Here is a 14,231-nt window from a genome sequence, read left to right on the forward strand (position 1 = left end):
CGGGAGAGCGTGGGCTGCCCGGGCAGCAGCTTGCCCACGGCTCTGCCACTGCGGCGTGGGACGGCTGCTGGCGGGCAGGGGCGAGGGCAGTCCTCAGGGGCACGGGAAGAAACGGAGCTTTCCATCCCTGGGGCTCCCGCAGCCCCTTCCCACCTTGCACAGAGTCTGGGCAACAAGGGTTACAGGGGCTCCATGGGGCAGAGCCCCAGGGGTCGCTGAAGATTTCAGGGAGCAAGCCACCAGCACGGGGCCAGTGCCCCAGGGAACCCGGCTCTTTCCTCCACAGCCAGAGCCTGTCTGGGACCTGCCGTGACCCAGGTGATGGGGGGCCACAACAGCAGCCCAGAGGTGCTGCTCAAAAGGCGCATCTCCTCCCTGCTCTCCCCTGGCCTGCAAGGCCACCCCAGGGACATCGCTTCACCCAGAGCAAGTGCTGCAGCGCGCCCCAGCACAGGCATTGCCTTACACCCTGACGCCTTCAGAGCCAGCGGCAGCAGCTGGTTAAACCTCACGCGAGGACTCAGGGGCTGCAGGGACACAACGGTAACCCCCCAAGAGCCGGAGAAAGGCACCTTGGGGCACAGGAACGTGCCCCAGGATACACAAGGCAGGGACGACCACAGGGTCGGCCAGGGAGGAGGAGCAGCCGCTCGCAGTATGAGAGCGCAGGCTGCGCTCAGCACATCTGGAGGGGAAGGCGGCTCCCAGAGACGGCATGTGGAGAAGGTTTGGGATGAGACACACGCTCTGTGAAGGAAGGCTGCTCCAGCTTGCACGATGCTGGATGGAGCTAAGCATGTCTTGCATTAGAGCCAAGGGTCAGGGTCCAGCAGCGTCTGTGGGGATCTTCCCTAGACCCAACTGGGCTGATTGGAGCAGGGCTGAACCCCTCAGCCAGAGCTCAGGCCGTGGGGAGCCCTGCCGAGCCCTACACCTCCCGGGGGCTGACTTATCCTAAGGGCACTCCATGCTGTCACGGTCCCTGGCAGGACACACACAGTTCAGCAGCCCATGACACAGAGCCAGCAGCAAAACCTCTGGTTGCAGCTGCATGTCCCTGCGCTGCCAGCCCTGCCACGCTGGCTGGCGAGCCACGCCGAGGCGCCTCCCAGGCCACAGAGGCAGTGCAAGCCACAGAAATAACAGCACCCAGGTGACACGGCCTCAGCGCAGGGCTGGGGGGTGTCGCTTCTCCCCTGCCCCTCCTCAGCTGCTTTCTGGTGGGGAGATGCTGAGCTCCGTGTCACCTCAAAACCCAGGTTTGGCACTGCCAGAATAACCCGCCCCCTCCCAGGAGCCACAGAGGGCTGTGGGCATCCTGGCTAGTGCCGAAGGCAGTGCCCCCCGCCCACTGCAAAGCCACCTCCGAGCACGAACGGTTTTCCAGTTCCTCACTAAAGGCTGTGGCTGAACACAGCTCTGCAGGAAAAAGCAGCAGTATGTGACACTTCCCACAAGAGTGTCACTGCTGGCAGTCACAGCCCTGGCCAGAGGAGATGTCATTGCCCTGGGAGTCCCTGGAGGTTTCTACAGCTGAGCGTTGCTGAGCTCACATGGGGCAGTATCAGCTGGGCTCCTGTGGCGAGCGGTCCCCAGCTAACTTCATCCCTTGGGCTTTGAACCTGCCCCACATCACCCTGCCTGGGGCCCTTGACTCCTGGGAGGGCCAGCATGCAGGCGACCCTCACCTGCGCTCACCAGGCCACATGGTTTTAATGCAATCTGGGATCCCAGCCCCACCGGGGCTTCTGTCTGTCCTGTGACCTGTTGCACAAGCCTTGGAGCTCACTTGTGCTGAGCTCACTCTGAAACGTCACAGCTCTGCAAGGTCCCAGGCCCATATCCTCCTGCAGCCCTCGCTCACAGCAGCAGGGTTTCAGCAGCATCAAGAACCATTCACTTCAGGAGATCCAGTAGGGCTCACCCCAGCCCTCACCCTAAGCAGTCTGGCAACCCAAGCTGCCCCTGTCCTCCTGGTACCATCCCTCTGAGCCTCAATACTGGAGCATCTCCCTCCTTTGGGGAGGTCAGTCTCGCTCCCGGGTGGGAGGACATGGTGGCAGGTTTCCAGCACATTCACACGGCCGGGGCTGCAAGCACAGCCAAGCAGGGCTGCTGTGAATCACCAAGAGACTCACGACCATTCGGAAAAATCCAAGTAATCGCTAAAATTAGCTGCTTGTGGGCTTGGCCTGAAGAGAGCATTACTCATCTGCCAAACAGCCGAGAGCGCTCACCCACACAGCGCTGCTGCACAGGGGCAGCAGCCAGGTCTGCTGACCCCGGGGCCAGGCTGGCAAGCATGCACTCTGCCACCGTGCCCCGCTGGAGGGCCAAGGACCATGACAGCCTCCCTCCACGACCCCAAGCACTTGCTGCAGCTCAAAGGGGCAATGCATCCCCCAGGGGTGGTATGGGCTGCCCATAGCTTGTCCCATGCAGAGCAGGCTTTTCTTGCTTCCCTGAGGAGAGCTCAGGGTCCCCAGCGATGCCCTGCAGCTTGCACACAGATAGAAGAGAGACAACAGTCCTAGGGCACACGCCATGGGCACCTCGTTTCCCCAGCCTCAAGAAACCTGATGGCAATCAGGCCAGGCCACTACAAACACACACATCTGGCTGTGGAGCAGAGGGACACAGTGATGCTCTCCCAGGGCTCCCTACAAACCAGCCCAAGGACCCAGAGAAGCCTCCCACCCCTGCTCCAAACGCCGTGTCCAGTTTCCTACCTGTCTTCCTGGAGATGCATGCAGAGCAGGAGTTTGGACAAGCCCTGGCCCAGTTAGCCTCCCCGAGAGCAGGGCAGAGCACCCTGCTTGGGACTGAGGTCAGCCACACACTGAGTAAAGCACTTTAGGGGGAAGCTGGACACCAGTGTGAGATCCTGCCCCCCTTAGCACCTCATGCACCAGCAGGGACAAACCCACTTTCCCTAGCTGCTCTTGGTCCCGGGGGGCAATATGGGGCACAGAAGCTGGAGGGAAAACAGCTCAGCTGTTTCTGTGGTTATTGCCCTCTGCTCTCCAGCACATCTCCAGCTCCCAGGCTGGTTTCACGTTCATGGTAGGCCACGCATGCGGGCTCAGGAGGATATTTCCATTACAGGCCCCATTGCTCTCTGCATTGCAGGGCTGGGACAGCCGTTATTTTGCACTCTTGCAAATTGCCTGTTACAGGAAAGTTCCCCCCACCCCCAAGTGCTTGCAGAGACCAGCTGGCCCCAGGTATCAGGCCAAACTTCGCTCTGCTCCAGAGGGAGGAGGAGGAGGACTCAGTGCTGGGCTATAAGCCAGGGACGGAAGAGAGGGTCCCTCAGTGCTCCAGCCCATAGCTGGAGTCCTGCAGGACATCTCCATGCAGGAGCTGCACAGTGGTATGGTGCGGATAAGACTCACACCAGCATTCAAGGGTGAAATAACAGATGCATGAGGGGTCCCCTGCAAATTGATGCTGAAACCTTCCCCATCATCCACCTCCATGTTAGAGAGACACCAGCTGCCCCTTCCCCAATTCACACTCACTCCTATCCTTTTTAGGAACCCATGCTTTGCCAGGGCACCCTCCACATGTCACGGAGCAGAAGATGGGATTTCACAGAAAATGCTCCAGAGAAAAACAGCCAGGAGCTTTGGGAGCAGAGAAGCATCCCTGGTCCCTGCAGGAGGGACATCAGTGATCAAGCAGAGCCATGCTGCCACCAGAGCTCAGACTAACACTTCATCGTCAGCCTGTTCTCCATCCAAGCACCAGGGTGAGAGCCATCAACAAACCACTGCCTGAACAACATTCAGGAACGCTAACACCAGCAGGGCCCTGGTGTTCACACAGCAAGTGGGACCGCAGCAGAGCCCTGGCCCTGAGCCCCACGCGATAGCAGCAGCAAGGCAGGGGCCTGGCAAGGGCCCAGGGCAGCGCTAGCATGGAAGGAATGTGGGACTTCCGGCCAAGTCCTCCTGGAGAGATAATCCAAAGCGGAAAGAACTTGTCCGATGGCGGCGCGGCTGCTGTGAGAGGGTGGGGAGGAAGGGGAGGACTGACTGGGGCAGGAGGCGATGGTGGGGGGGCTCTGCTGCTCATGCAAGGAGGATGGAGAGATGTTTGCTGGATGGTTGAGAGCCTAGGAGCCGTTCCAGATCAGCTTCTCCCCATTCTCCCAGGCAGGGCTTGTAAAAATGCAGCCATCAAGTGTCCACTTATCCCTGCCACAAGCACAAGGGGTGAGGGAGTGCCCCAGGCCCACGGCACCCAACACCTCATGTAAGAACGTACCCCACTTCTCCCCACCACCCAGGGAAGAAAGCAGGAGGCTGCACAGCAAGCTGGGGCCAAGGGCTGAGCCGCTGCCAGCAGTCACTGGCTCCTTGCCCTGGGCTTTTTTCATCTAGAGCGAAACAAAGGCACAGCTGGAGATCTGGCACATCAGAGAAACACGACAGTCAAGATTGCACAATAGGGGCCAAGTCTGGCAGTGAGATGGCTCTGGGTAACTGGAGCAGCAGCCCTCCTCCTCCCTCCCTCCCAGTAAAGCAGCATTACCAGGACTGCAGCAGTGCACAGCTCTCACAGCACAGCTCAGTCAAGAGGCTTTGCAAAGGCTCATCTGCTCATGAAAACCTGGGAGGGAAGGGGATGTGAACCCATACTTCAGCTAAGAAAATGGAGGCTTAGCTCACCTCCACAGCTTGCCTCAACCCTGGTGGGATGGAAGAAGGGAAAAGCAGAAGCTTCAAGGGTTCTTGATCATCAGGTTCAGTTTATACACAACAGCCCTGCCCCATGGATACGTGCCTTTGGCAGCACCTCCTCCCCAGCTGTTCTGTAATCCCTAGGAAATACCGTGCTCCGATATCACTGCTGCTGAATCAGCTTCCCCAGGCGAGATGTTCTGGTCCAAGACCTGGAGGAGAGGCATGGCCAATTCTCGGTAGCATCAGCCAAAGAACTGCAGAGCTCCTGCCTCGCTGCCAGCTTTTGCACACGCTCTTGAACCATGGAGCTTTTGCTGGGTGTCTTCTCAGCTGATGACTCAAGCACAACTGCAGTGGCATGAACCGCCCAGCTTCTCTTCACCACTGTGGCAGGGAGGAGCAGGAGCTGAGATAGACTCCAACCTTACTACTATGTGCTGGAGGGCCAAATGGGAGAAGCCAGACCAGGCCTGGCTGTGTTACAGACGAGCACTCTGGGACACAAAAAGGTATCAGCCCATACCCACAAGTTGTCCATATTGCTGCCTCCAAACAAGCTGCATTTAGTAGAAGGACAGATGAGCTGGCTCACTTCTGCAAGCAGTGACAAAGGATCAAGGCCCTCAAATGGCTACTGATCTACCCAAGCAGATGCAAGGTGGGAAGAGCAGAGATGCTAGGAGACACAATCAGAGCACGCTTGTGCTGCTGTCTTGGAAGGGAGCACAACCCTGTGCTACAGCAGCCAGGAGAAAAGGCAGAGAACTGCTGGCACAGCAGGGAGAGCAAAGGCAAGAGTTAATCCCCTGATTGCCGCTATGTTCTCCAGGCTGTTGGGAAGGAACTTAGTGCATTCAGTGCTGACAAGCGAAGGAGACCAGCACCTGCAATGACATCGTGCTACAAGCATGCTGCAAAGTCCTGCTGCCCCAGCACAATTGGTCAGAGCTCCCTCCGCTCCAGGATTTCTTAAAGCAGAGAGAGCAGAGCAGGCTGCCACAGAAACATGAGTTTTAAGAAACAGACTCATAGAAGACCCTTGGACAAGCTACATTAGAGACGCTGCTCCAAGCACCCCGACAAGGACACAGTCCCAGAGGCATTTCCTGGACTTTGAGGTCTGATTAACATGCATGTCTGTTAAACAAGGCTCTGAGTCCTGGGCCTGTACAGCAGCCAAGGGTGTGGAGCTAAGATCCCTGAGACACAGAGCACAGATATTGCTCTGCATCCACCCTTTCCCAGCCTGGGAAAAGCCCAGCAGCAGGGCTTTCCCCATGGGCTGGGGATTGGATCCTTCCAACCTTTTCCCTCCTGCAGGTCACCCCAAGTCCAGCCTAGTGGCCAAGGATGGACATAGTAGCTCATAGAGGCATGGGCTGCAGAGTCCAGGGAAAACCCTGCCAAGGCAATAGAGGGGAGCTGACTGCAAGAAAACCACACTTTGAAAAAGCCAGCAAGGCTCAGCCCTCAGGACTCCACCTTTGACCTTGCACACGTTCATTTGAGAAGGGCACACTTGACAAGCAAGGCACTGCTTCCCTCTGAGAAAGAATGCAAGATGCAATTGCACTTTACTGAAGCAGCACTCACTGCTGCCTCCTGTCCTGCCCTGAGCTGTCAGGTTGACCCAGAAGACAGTCCCTTCTCCAGGATGAGTGGAGATGGGATACAAGTATATCCCTGCATTTCCCAAGCCAGAGGAGTTTTCCAAGAAGGGCTGAGCTACGCTGGGCAACAAGCAGTGAGTCAGAGGCAACACAAAACATGACATCCCAGTCATGGGGGAGAGGAAGAGTTAGTAAAACACCTCAAGCCCTTATTGCTCCAGCCTTTTGTTCTCTGCTGACTTCACTTCCTCTGTCTGGCTCAGGAGTGGGAAAGCCCAGTGACAGCATGTAAAGACAAATCATCCTTCTCTTAGCACTTGACTGTACACAGCCGCATGCCAAAGCCCCCACGTGCCAAAGTTCAGGGACTGCAGCAAATGAGCCAGAAAAGTGCCGAGAGGGAGCTGGCCTGCCTGCAGGGCCAGGGCAGCCAAGAGGAGCTTCAGGAAGACAGCAGCTTCTGCTCAACTGCTGTTCTTGGTGCCTTCTGCCAGCACAGGACATCTCTTGCATAGGTCAGTCATGTAGAGTATCTGTTATACGTGGATATGGGGATAACTATTGCTTTTCTAAAAAAAAAAAAAAAAAAAAAATCTGACAATTTGAGTCGAAGTCCCTTCGGCTGCGAGTGCATTTCTCCAGTACCTCACTAGGCAAAACAGTAACCAGCACAGAGTTTGTAAAACAATTTCTGCAGGAGTCCGGATTATGCTGATTTCCTGCCTGCTGTAGGCAGACATGTGTGGCGCTGATACAACCAAAACTGGAGTTGGCAGAACACCATATGGTCCTTACATTTGTCCAAGAACCTAAATTTATACCAATTACCTACTTTTAAGTGCTTGCATGCAACAACCCAGAAAAACCACCAAGAAATCTTCATGTTGTCTTTTTCTCATTTAAATAGATTACAACAAATATTCTGGTGCTTGTCTATGAACCCAGTCCCAGGGTACTTCTTACTAGCTGTAAGAAGTCACAGTTCTGCTTTACAGATGGCTCTATTACCAGACTTGCTAAACTTCAGTAAAGCTCACAAGCAAGATGACGGTTATTTAATGTAACAGAAGCACATTGCCTCTTTCTGTAGGCTAGAAAAGAAATTTAAGTCCAGCAGCAGAATACTGTGAGGCAAAGCAGTAAGTAATTTATTCTCGTTGCCTAGAGCTGCAAACAACACGGAGACACAACTATTGCTACAAACTTGCAGTAAATGCAATTTCTTTCACCTCAGGCTTGTAAAGTGCCATTTCAAGGCCATCCAGGAAAGCTCTCTCTATAGTTAGAAAGCCAGTATGATGGCCTCACTCAAAGGGACCATCTTGGCTCCTGGAGCGTAGGCTCCCATGCCCTAGCCAGGAAACCACATCCAAGAGCTCCTTAATCCAGCCCTACCTCCTCAGCACGAGAGCAGGGCTTGTAAGAACAAAACAGGTCACAAAAAAATTAACAGTTAAGCCCAAAAGCTATCAAAAACAGTCAGTCTGACAGCTACCCTAGTCTACTCTCACACTAAAATATTCATATCATTCAAAATATCTGTAGTATTTCAGTATGAAGACCAAATCCCTCAGTACTGCCCTTTAAAATTGCCTTTGCATATTAACCATTCAAGGGGCTGGAAGTCAGGGAGTGTACTATGTAATAGGACAAGGTAAAAACTACTGAGGCAAAAATAACTAATACGCTCTTCACATTCCTCTGCTTTGCATAACTAAGCGCAGGTCAGTTCTGCCTTTCCATAAAGCCAAACCAACAGCTACTGCAAACCGAAATCTAACACAAAGATATTGATGTTCCCCCACCAACTTAAAAATTGAGGTGACATTTCAGGGCCCTCAGCTCAGGCAGGCTCCCTGCCATTTTGCTGCATGCTGAGCTTTGCCTAGCCATTCCCAGGAGAAAGCAGCCCTTCCCTCCCCCAGCCCTGTCAGTACCAACTCTCCAGCCACCCGTGCTGCTTCACGAAGGGGCATCCAGCCGCACTCCGCACTCCTGCAGGGCTGAACTTCAGGCCTGGGTATGTGCCCAGCACTCCAGTTTCATGATTCATTGCAACATCCACTGAGAAACACCTTGCTTGGCAGACCACTATTCAAAAATTTAAAGATGAAAGAGTATTTACTTGAAATTCATATTTGTATGAATTATTACAAAGCTTCAGAAAAAAAAAGAAAGAAACAAAATACATTAAGATTATACTTTTCCATTTCAGCATCTTATTTAGCCTTCTCTGGTTAGGCTAGAGGAAGTTGCTGTTAACTTTATTAAATAGTCTTTTCTTTGGGTATGCTTAATACCACCTTCTCCCTCCCATGCCCTGGAAAGTATATAGAGTGCTATAGGCAACCTTTAAGCAATGGTTAAAACACATCGGTGTTCCCTGTGTCTGCTTCCCTACTTGGCTGCCTTTTTTTCTTCCAAACACAGAGCCCAGTAGAGCACACGGGTCATTCAGAAGTGCTCTCCCTCTTTCAGCAGCCTGAGCACAACAGCAAGCAGCACTTTATATACAGCGTTCACCAGGAACACAACTGCAATGAGCCACAGGCCTCAGCTGCATGAAGAGGCGACCACAAGATTTCCTTCTAGCTCTCTCTCCCTTGCACTGTGTATTGCAACAATATACAGTGATTACAATCACTTTTGGAAAATACTGTAAGCTACATAAAAGCACATTTTCAATATGCTGTAAAGACAAGGCATTTATGGTTTTTGCTATGTAAGATTTGTAATCCGTATCTGAATCAAGCAGGAAACACCCAAATGCAAGACCTGCATCCAAAATAATGTTTCTAATCCCTTCCTTGGCTAATATTCTCTACTTTTTTAATAATTTTTATCAAAACAACAGGCTGAGCAGGAATATCTTTAGAGTGTAAGATTTGCCTAATTTTACACATCACATACAGAGTGATCACAACAGTTGCAATTTGGACTGCTAAAATCAAACTATGAAGACACAAGAAGAACTGACAATAGGCAACTCTAGTATTAAAATACGGCTCAGCACTCATGCCGGCTGGCAACTCCTCCCGCGAGGCAAGAGTAGTTAAATCTGTTCCTCTTACACTGTTTGTTTCTACTATGATGCTGGGAGAAGTTTGGTTTGGAACATCTGAGAAATGAGACTGTCCAACACTCTGAACACGTGAATAGGTAAAATCTAGAGTTGCAAGGGGCATCGACGTGGGTGCATTAGTATCTGTGCTGGGCACCGGTGTTATAGTGGCCGCCAAAGTTGATTTCAGCTCTTCTGTCACCAGGGAAGTTGAAATTTGGGAATGAGCTGAGCTCCTCAGTGTCTGGTATACAGTGGTTGTGGATGGCAGGCATTTCAGGTGATGATCTGTTAGAGCCACAAGAGGAATATTCTTCAGTGCCAGTGGGCTGTCACACACCAGAGACTGTGCTTTCCTTACTATATCAGTGCTCTTTTGGAGCCATTCCTGGAAGCCAAGAATTTGGCAATCACATTTCCAAGGGTTGTTATCAAGGAAGACTTCTTGCAGCTCAGGTAAAGTGGTAAAAAATTCTCCAGGAAGAGACTGCAGCTTAGTATTATTGAGGTAAACTTTCTGAAGGTGCTTGAGATTATGAAAGAGGTTACTAGGAAAGAACTCAAGCCTTGAATCAAAAATGGAAATATTCTGCAGCTTCGGAAGGCTCAGGAAGATGTCCTCTGGCAGACTGGAAATATTACTTGTATGCAGAGACAGGCCCCGCAGTTCATTCAGACCACTGAACACATTCTTAGGAAGAACACTAAGTTCTGGATTGAAACTCAGCACGAGAAGCTCTAAATTTGTCAAGTTACTGAACACAAAATCTGGTAGAGTTGAGATCTTTGTGTGATACAACCACAGGCTACCAAGATTCCTCATTTCTCCAAACAATACTTCTGGAAGAGACTTCAGTGGATTCCTGTACAAGGTCAATTTAGACAAGTTATGCAAGTGCAGAAAAAGCCCAGGAGGCAAAAGCTCAAGCTTGTTTCTGGAGAGCGTTAGGATTTTCAGTTTATGGAGACAGTGAAATGCATCAGGGGCAATTGACTGGATGTTATTGGAATGCAGGAAGAGTTCTAGCAGCTCCTTCAAGCTATTGAACGAACCAGACTCAATTGAAGGGAGCTGGTTAAAATACAGCATCAGCTTCTGAAGTCCTGTCAATGCACTAAATATAGTCCTAGGCAGTGCTGCCAAAGAGTTTCTCGACAAGTTCAGTACTTTGAGTTTGGCAAGTTTCTTTAGTATGCCACTAGGAAGCGCTGTTAGTTGGTTTTTGTTCAAAAAAAGCTCCTCCAAACTGACGAGTCTGTCAAACAGATTCTCTTCTATGCGATTCAACCTGTTATTTTCAATGACCAATTGCTGAAGGCATTCCATGTCATCAAACACTTCTGCAGGAAGCTCAACCAGCTTGTTATCTTGCAGTTTGAGGACTTTTAGCCTACTCAAGCCTTTAAAAGCCGTTGGTGAAATCATAGAGATATTATTTGAAGTTAAGATGAGATGCTGTAGCTCCAACATCCTAGAAAAAGCATCCTGCAAGTATGTTATATTAGTGTTCATTATGTGAATTTCTGTCATGTTGCAAGGCAGATTTAATGATTCCAAGTCTTTTATATGGGGACCAGAACAACGAATTCCGTTTTTCAAAGAGCAGTCGCACTCCTCAGGACAAACAGATGCATCCAACTGCAGGAAAAGCTTCATCATCACTGACAAAAGAAACACCAACATCCTCGTCGAAACACCAGAAATATTAGCTGTTACAAGAGATAAGAGTGTCAGGGTTTGATTATAAGTATTTAATAACTTAGCGGCAGCAGACAAAATTAGGTGAATGTATCAAGGAAACGGTAAATATGTAAGAAATTATTTGGCTTGAAAGCAAACTTCAAAATCTCTTACTAATGAATGCAAGCATTTCTGAGGTTCTCTGCTTACACTGAGAAGTACAGATAAGGCTCTTTTATAATTCTAGTGCTACTTGTTATATATTTGTACTAGTCAACAAAAGCATATACAGGTTACAAGACCACTACTAAATAGTCATAAGGTATATATTTATTTGAAAATAAAAACATTATGCCACAATATTTCTTTTTATTGTGGCTTATCTAAAATTTAGGAATTTAAATGTATAGAGTTTTAGAGCATTGTTCTTATTGTTTTGATACAAGCTACAGCATGGCAAAAAAGCTTTACTGGTAAGGGATAAAAGTAGTAACATGTAAAAATTGATAATGAGGTAGAAGAAAGTGCCCTGTAACTCCTGTAATATTTTAAGTGGCCACATACAAAACAGCACAGTTCTGTTAAACCATTTCTCAGCATTTGCAAGCGATCACTTCTTGGAACAGCTCAAGAACACACAAGAAGAAACAGGCTCTTTTCAATGTAGCCTGAAATAACACACAAGAGCTAATTCAGCAAAGGACAGTAGTGAGCCTCTGATAACAAACAATGTCTTGTTTCAGCAGCTTAACACAACACTACGTTGTCAGAGGTATTAAAAATACCGTGAAATTAAGTGAGAGGAATAAAATGCTATAACGTTAGCTAGAAAGCTGTACCAGTAAAGGACATTAAATCCTTAGATCTGCAAGAAATGTACCACTCGGTCCAAAAGTTGCATATCTTCCGAAACTAAAAAGGAAGAGGAAAGCAACCATTAAACTATTGTAACTATAAGGCCAATATTTAAAAGCCATATCAAACAGAAATCTTTCCAGTTTAGGAATCTGTCCTTAGTGAAATCAAAAAGTCCAAGCATATCAGAAACCAGAACCCTGAAAGTCAAGGAATTGGCTGATCAGTAGGAGAAGCAGCAGCCTGGACTGGTGTAGACATAACTGGAATAGTTAAAACTGCCTGTTTCAGTCTTCAGTACTGAGAACCCTGGGGGACATGGAGGACTTTATCCCAACATACTTCTTTCCAGTAGCAAGGATGAAATTCTCCCAAACCAACATGACAGAGAAATGGGTACAAAACTGATTATTTAAAAAGAACCAAGTCAGGCTCAGGTAGGACAGCTGAATTTCTCAAACACCTGAACTGCTGACAAGAGTATACTACCACAGATCAAAAACAGCTGCTCTGCCAAAAAAGCAGAAGCCAAGATTACACTAAACAAACAAACAAACCCAAAAAAAAAAAAAAAAAAAAAAAACCAACCCCAAACCCACACACAATCCTAGGTTAGCTTCAGAGAACTGAAAATTGGTAAAATCAGCATCCCTTCCTAGGTAATTAAAGGACTAGCAGTAACAAGTGGCAACACAGATACTCTAAAGCAAGCTCTTACTGGGCCTTTGAATTCCAGAATTGGGCTTAGAATTCTTCAAATGAGACAATAAGTCAGCAACAACCACCACCACCACCACCTTGGGACTTCACACTTCCAAAGGACTTTTCCATGTTACATAAGAATCCACCACAGAATCCAGGAATTCTCAGATGACATGAAAGTGTCACAGAATCACAAACCAAGAAAACACGAACTATTCCTGTGTAGCTCAGGAGGTCCCAACCTTGGATTTTTCAGGTATCCCAGTAGCAACAGCGACTACAGCACCAGATCTGGGCTAGCCCACAAACAGGCAGTGGCAAGCATTTATCTGCTTTTCCACCCCGCTGTTTCATACTATGCAAATTGACACCTTAGAAGCTTATCTGCTTTTTAGAGGAACTTAATAGGAACACAGCAGGCAATCAGGCTTCACCATGATTCTGCACTTTAAATGGGAAGAAAAACAGCCAAACGCATCCTCTAGATAACACTACTTTACTCACATCAAAGAATATGTTAAGCTTCATAGCAGATTTTGCCTACTTTTAGTTGTAAAAGAAACCGGTTTCCATAGGTTGTATGCAATACTATCAACAATAAAATTCAAGACCACTCACAAAACAGGAGAAAAATTCAAGTCATACATGCAATGGCACAAAAGACACACTTGTAGCTTCCAACAGTGGTGCTGGAGTATGTGCACCAACCAGCCCAACGCAAATCTGGTTGGTTAGAGCCAGAAACTTGTGTCTTTCAGCACAAATTAGAATTGGAAAGAGAAGTTTCAAATTTGTTGTTAGACGCTCAGTTATACAGCAGTCTGATACAGAGGCATTAGATTTTGTAGGAATGGACACATCAATTTTAAATACTTGAGTGATATGAACCTTCAAGGCTGTTCTGACTTTTCCTTTCACGCAGGATGAGTCAAAGCAACTTAAGGAATGAACAGCTGTCTACTTAATGCTTTGACTAAGGAATCCAGACGACACATTTGGCTTCCTGTTTTTCCTCCAAGTCTTCTGTAGTCACAGACCAACAAAACCTAAAGTCCAGAAGATCCTGAAGAGAGAAAAACTTTATTGAAACATTAGTTTGAAATTGCAAGACTCCAAGGTTTTGTAATGAAGTTGTTTGTTTACCAGGCATTTCAAACATCTTGTCTTCAAGTTTAAAACAATGGGCTCTAACAAAAAAATACTTAGAAAGAAGCTGATCTGAAAGATGGAAAAGCTGTCTTTATTTCTGTGTGATTTTTCTAAAGATGACTGTGACAACAGTAACACTCGCAACCAGGAGCATTCCCTCAGGAGAGTCATCTCAAGACTGCTTCCCAAGCATCAGAGTATCTGGATAACAAAAGCTGGAAAAAAGTCTCTATTCAGGATGAAAGGTGTTGCTTTAAACTGGCTTTCATTAACCATCAGGTGACAGTAAGGTCACTGTTACTCTATTCCAGAACAGCAGTGCTACATATGCATTGCAAACACACACTGCATGCATGCTTCTCTGCCTCCACCTTCAAATACAGGGACTGAACAAGATACCCATGACATCAGCCAGAGTAAGTTTATATTCTTCAACAAGCTTTGGATCAGATCTAATTGTATGAAGAGTGATTAAAAATAATTTC

General features: G+C 48.6%; 1 protein-coding gene across 1 annotated transcript; it reads right to left on the bottom strand.

Moving 5' to 3' along the window:
- Positions 1-8,400: 8,400 nt before the first annotated feature.
- On the bottom strand, positions 8,401-14,173 carry GP5 (glycoprotein V platelet). Its single transcript, XM_064516815.1, has 2 exons — positions 13,486-14,173; positions 8,401-11,069 (listed from the first exon to the last, which is right to left on the bottom strand). The coding sequence occupies exon 2, from the start codon at positions 11,041-11,043 to the stop codon at positions 9,094-9,096; it is 1,950 nt and encodes a 649-aa protein (XP_064372885.1). The 5' UTR covers positions 11,044-11,069; positions 13,486-14,173; the 3' UTR covers positions 8,401-9,093.
- Between the last annotated feature and the right edge of the window lie 58 nt (positions 14,174-14,231).

Source organism: Dromaius novaehollandiae, chromosome 9, assembly GCF_036370855.1.
Source record: "Dromaius novaehollandiae isolate bDroNov1 chromosome 9, bDroNov1.hap1, whole genome shotgun sequence".
In the NCBI taxonomy this organism is placed as follows: Eukaryota; Metazoa; Chordata; class Aves; order Casuariiformes; family Dromaiidae; genus Dromaius; species Dromaius novaehollandiae.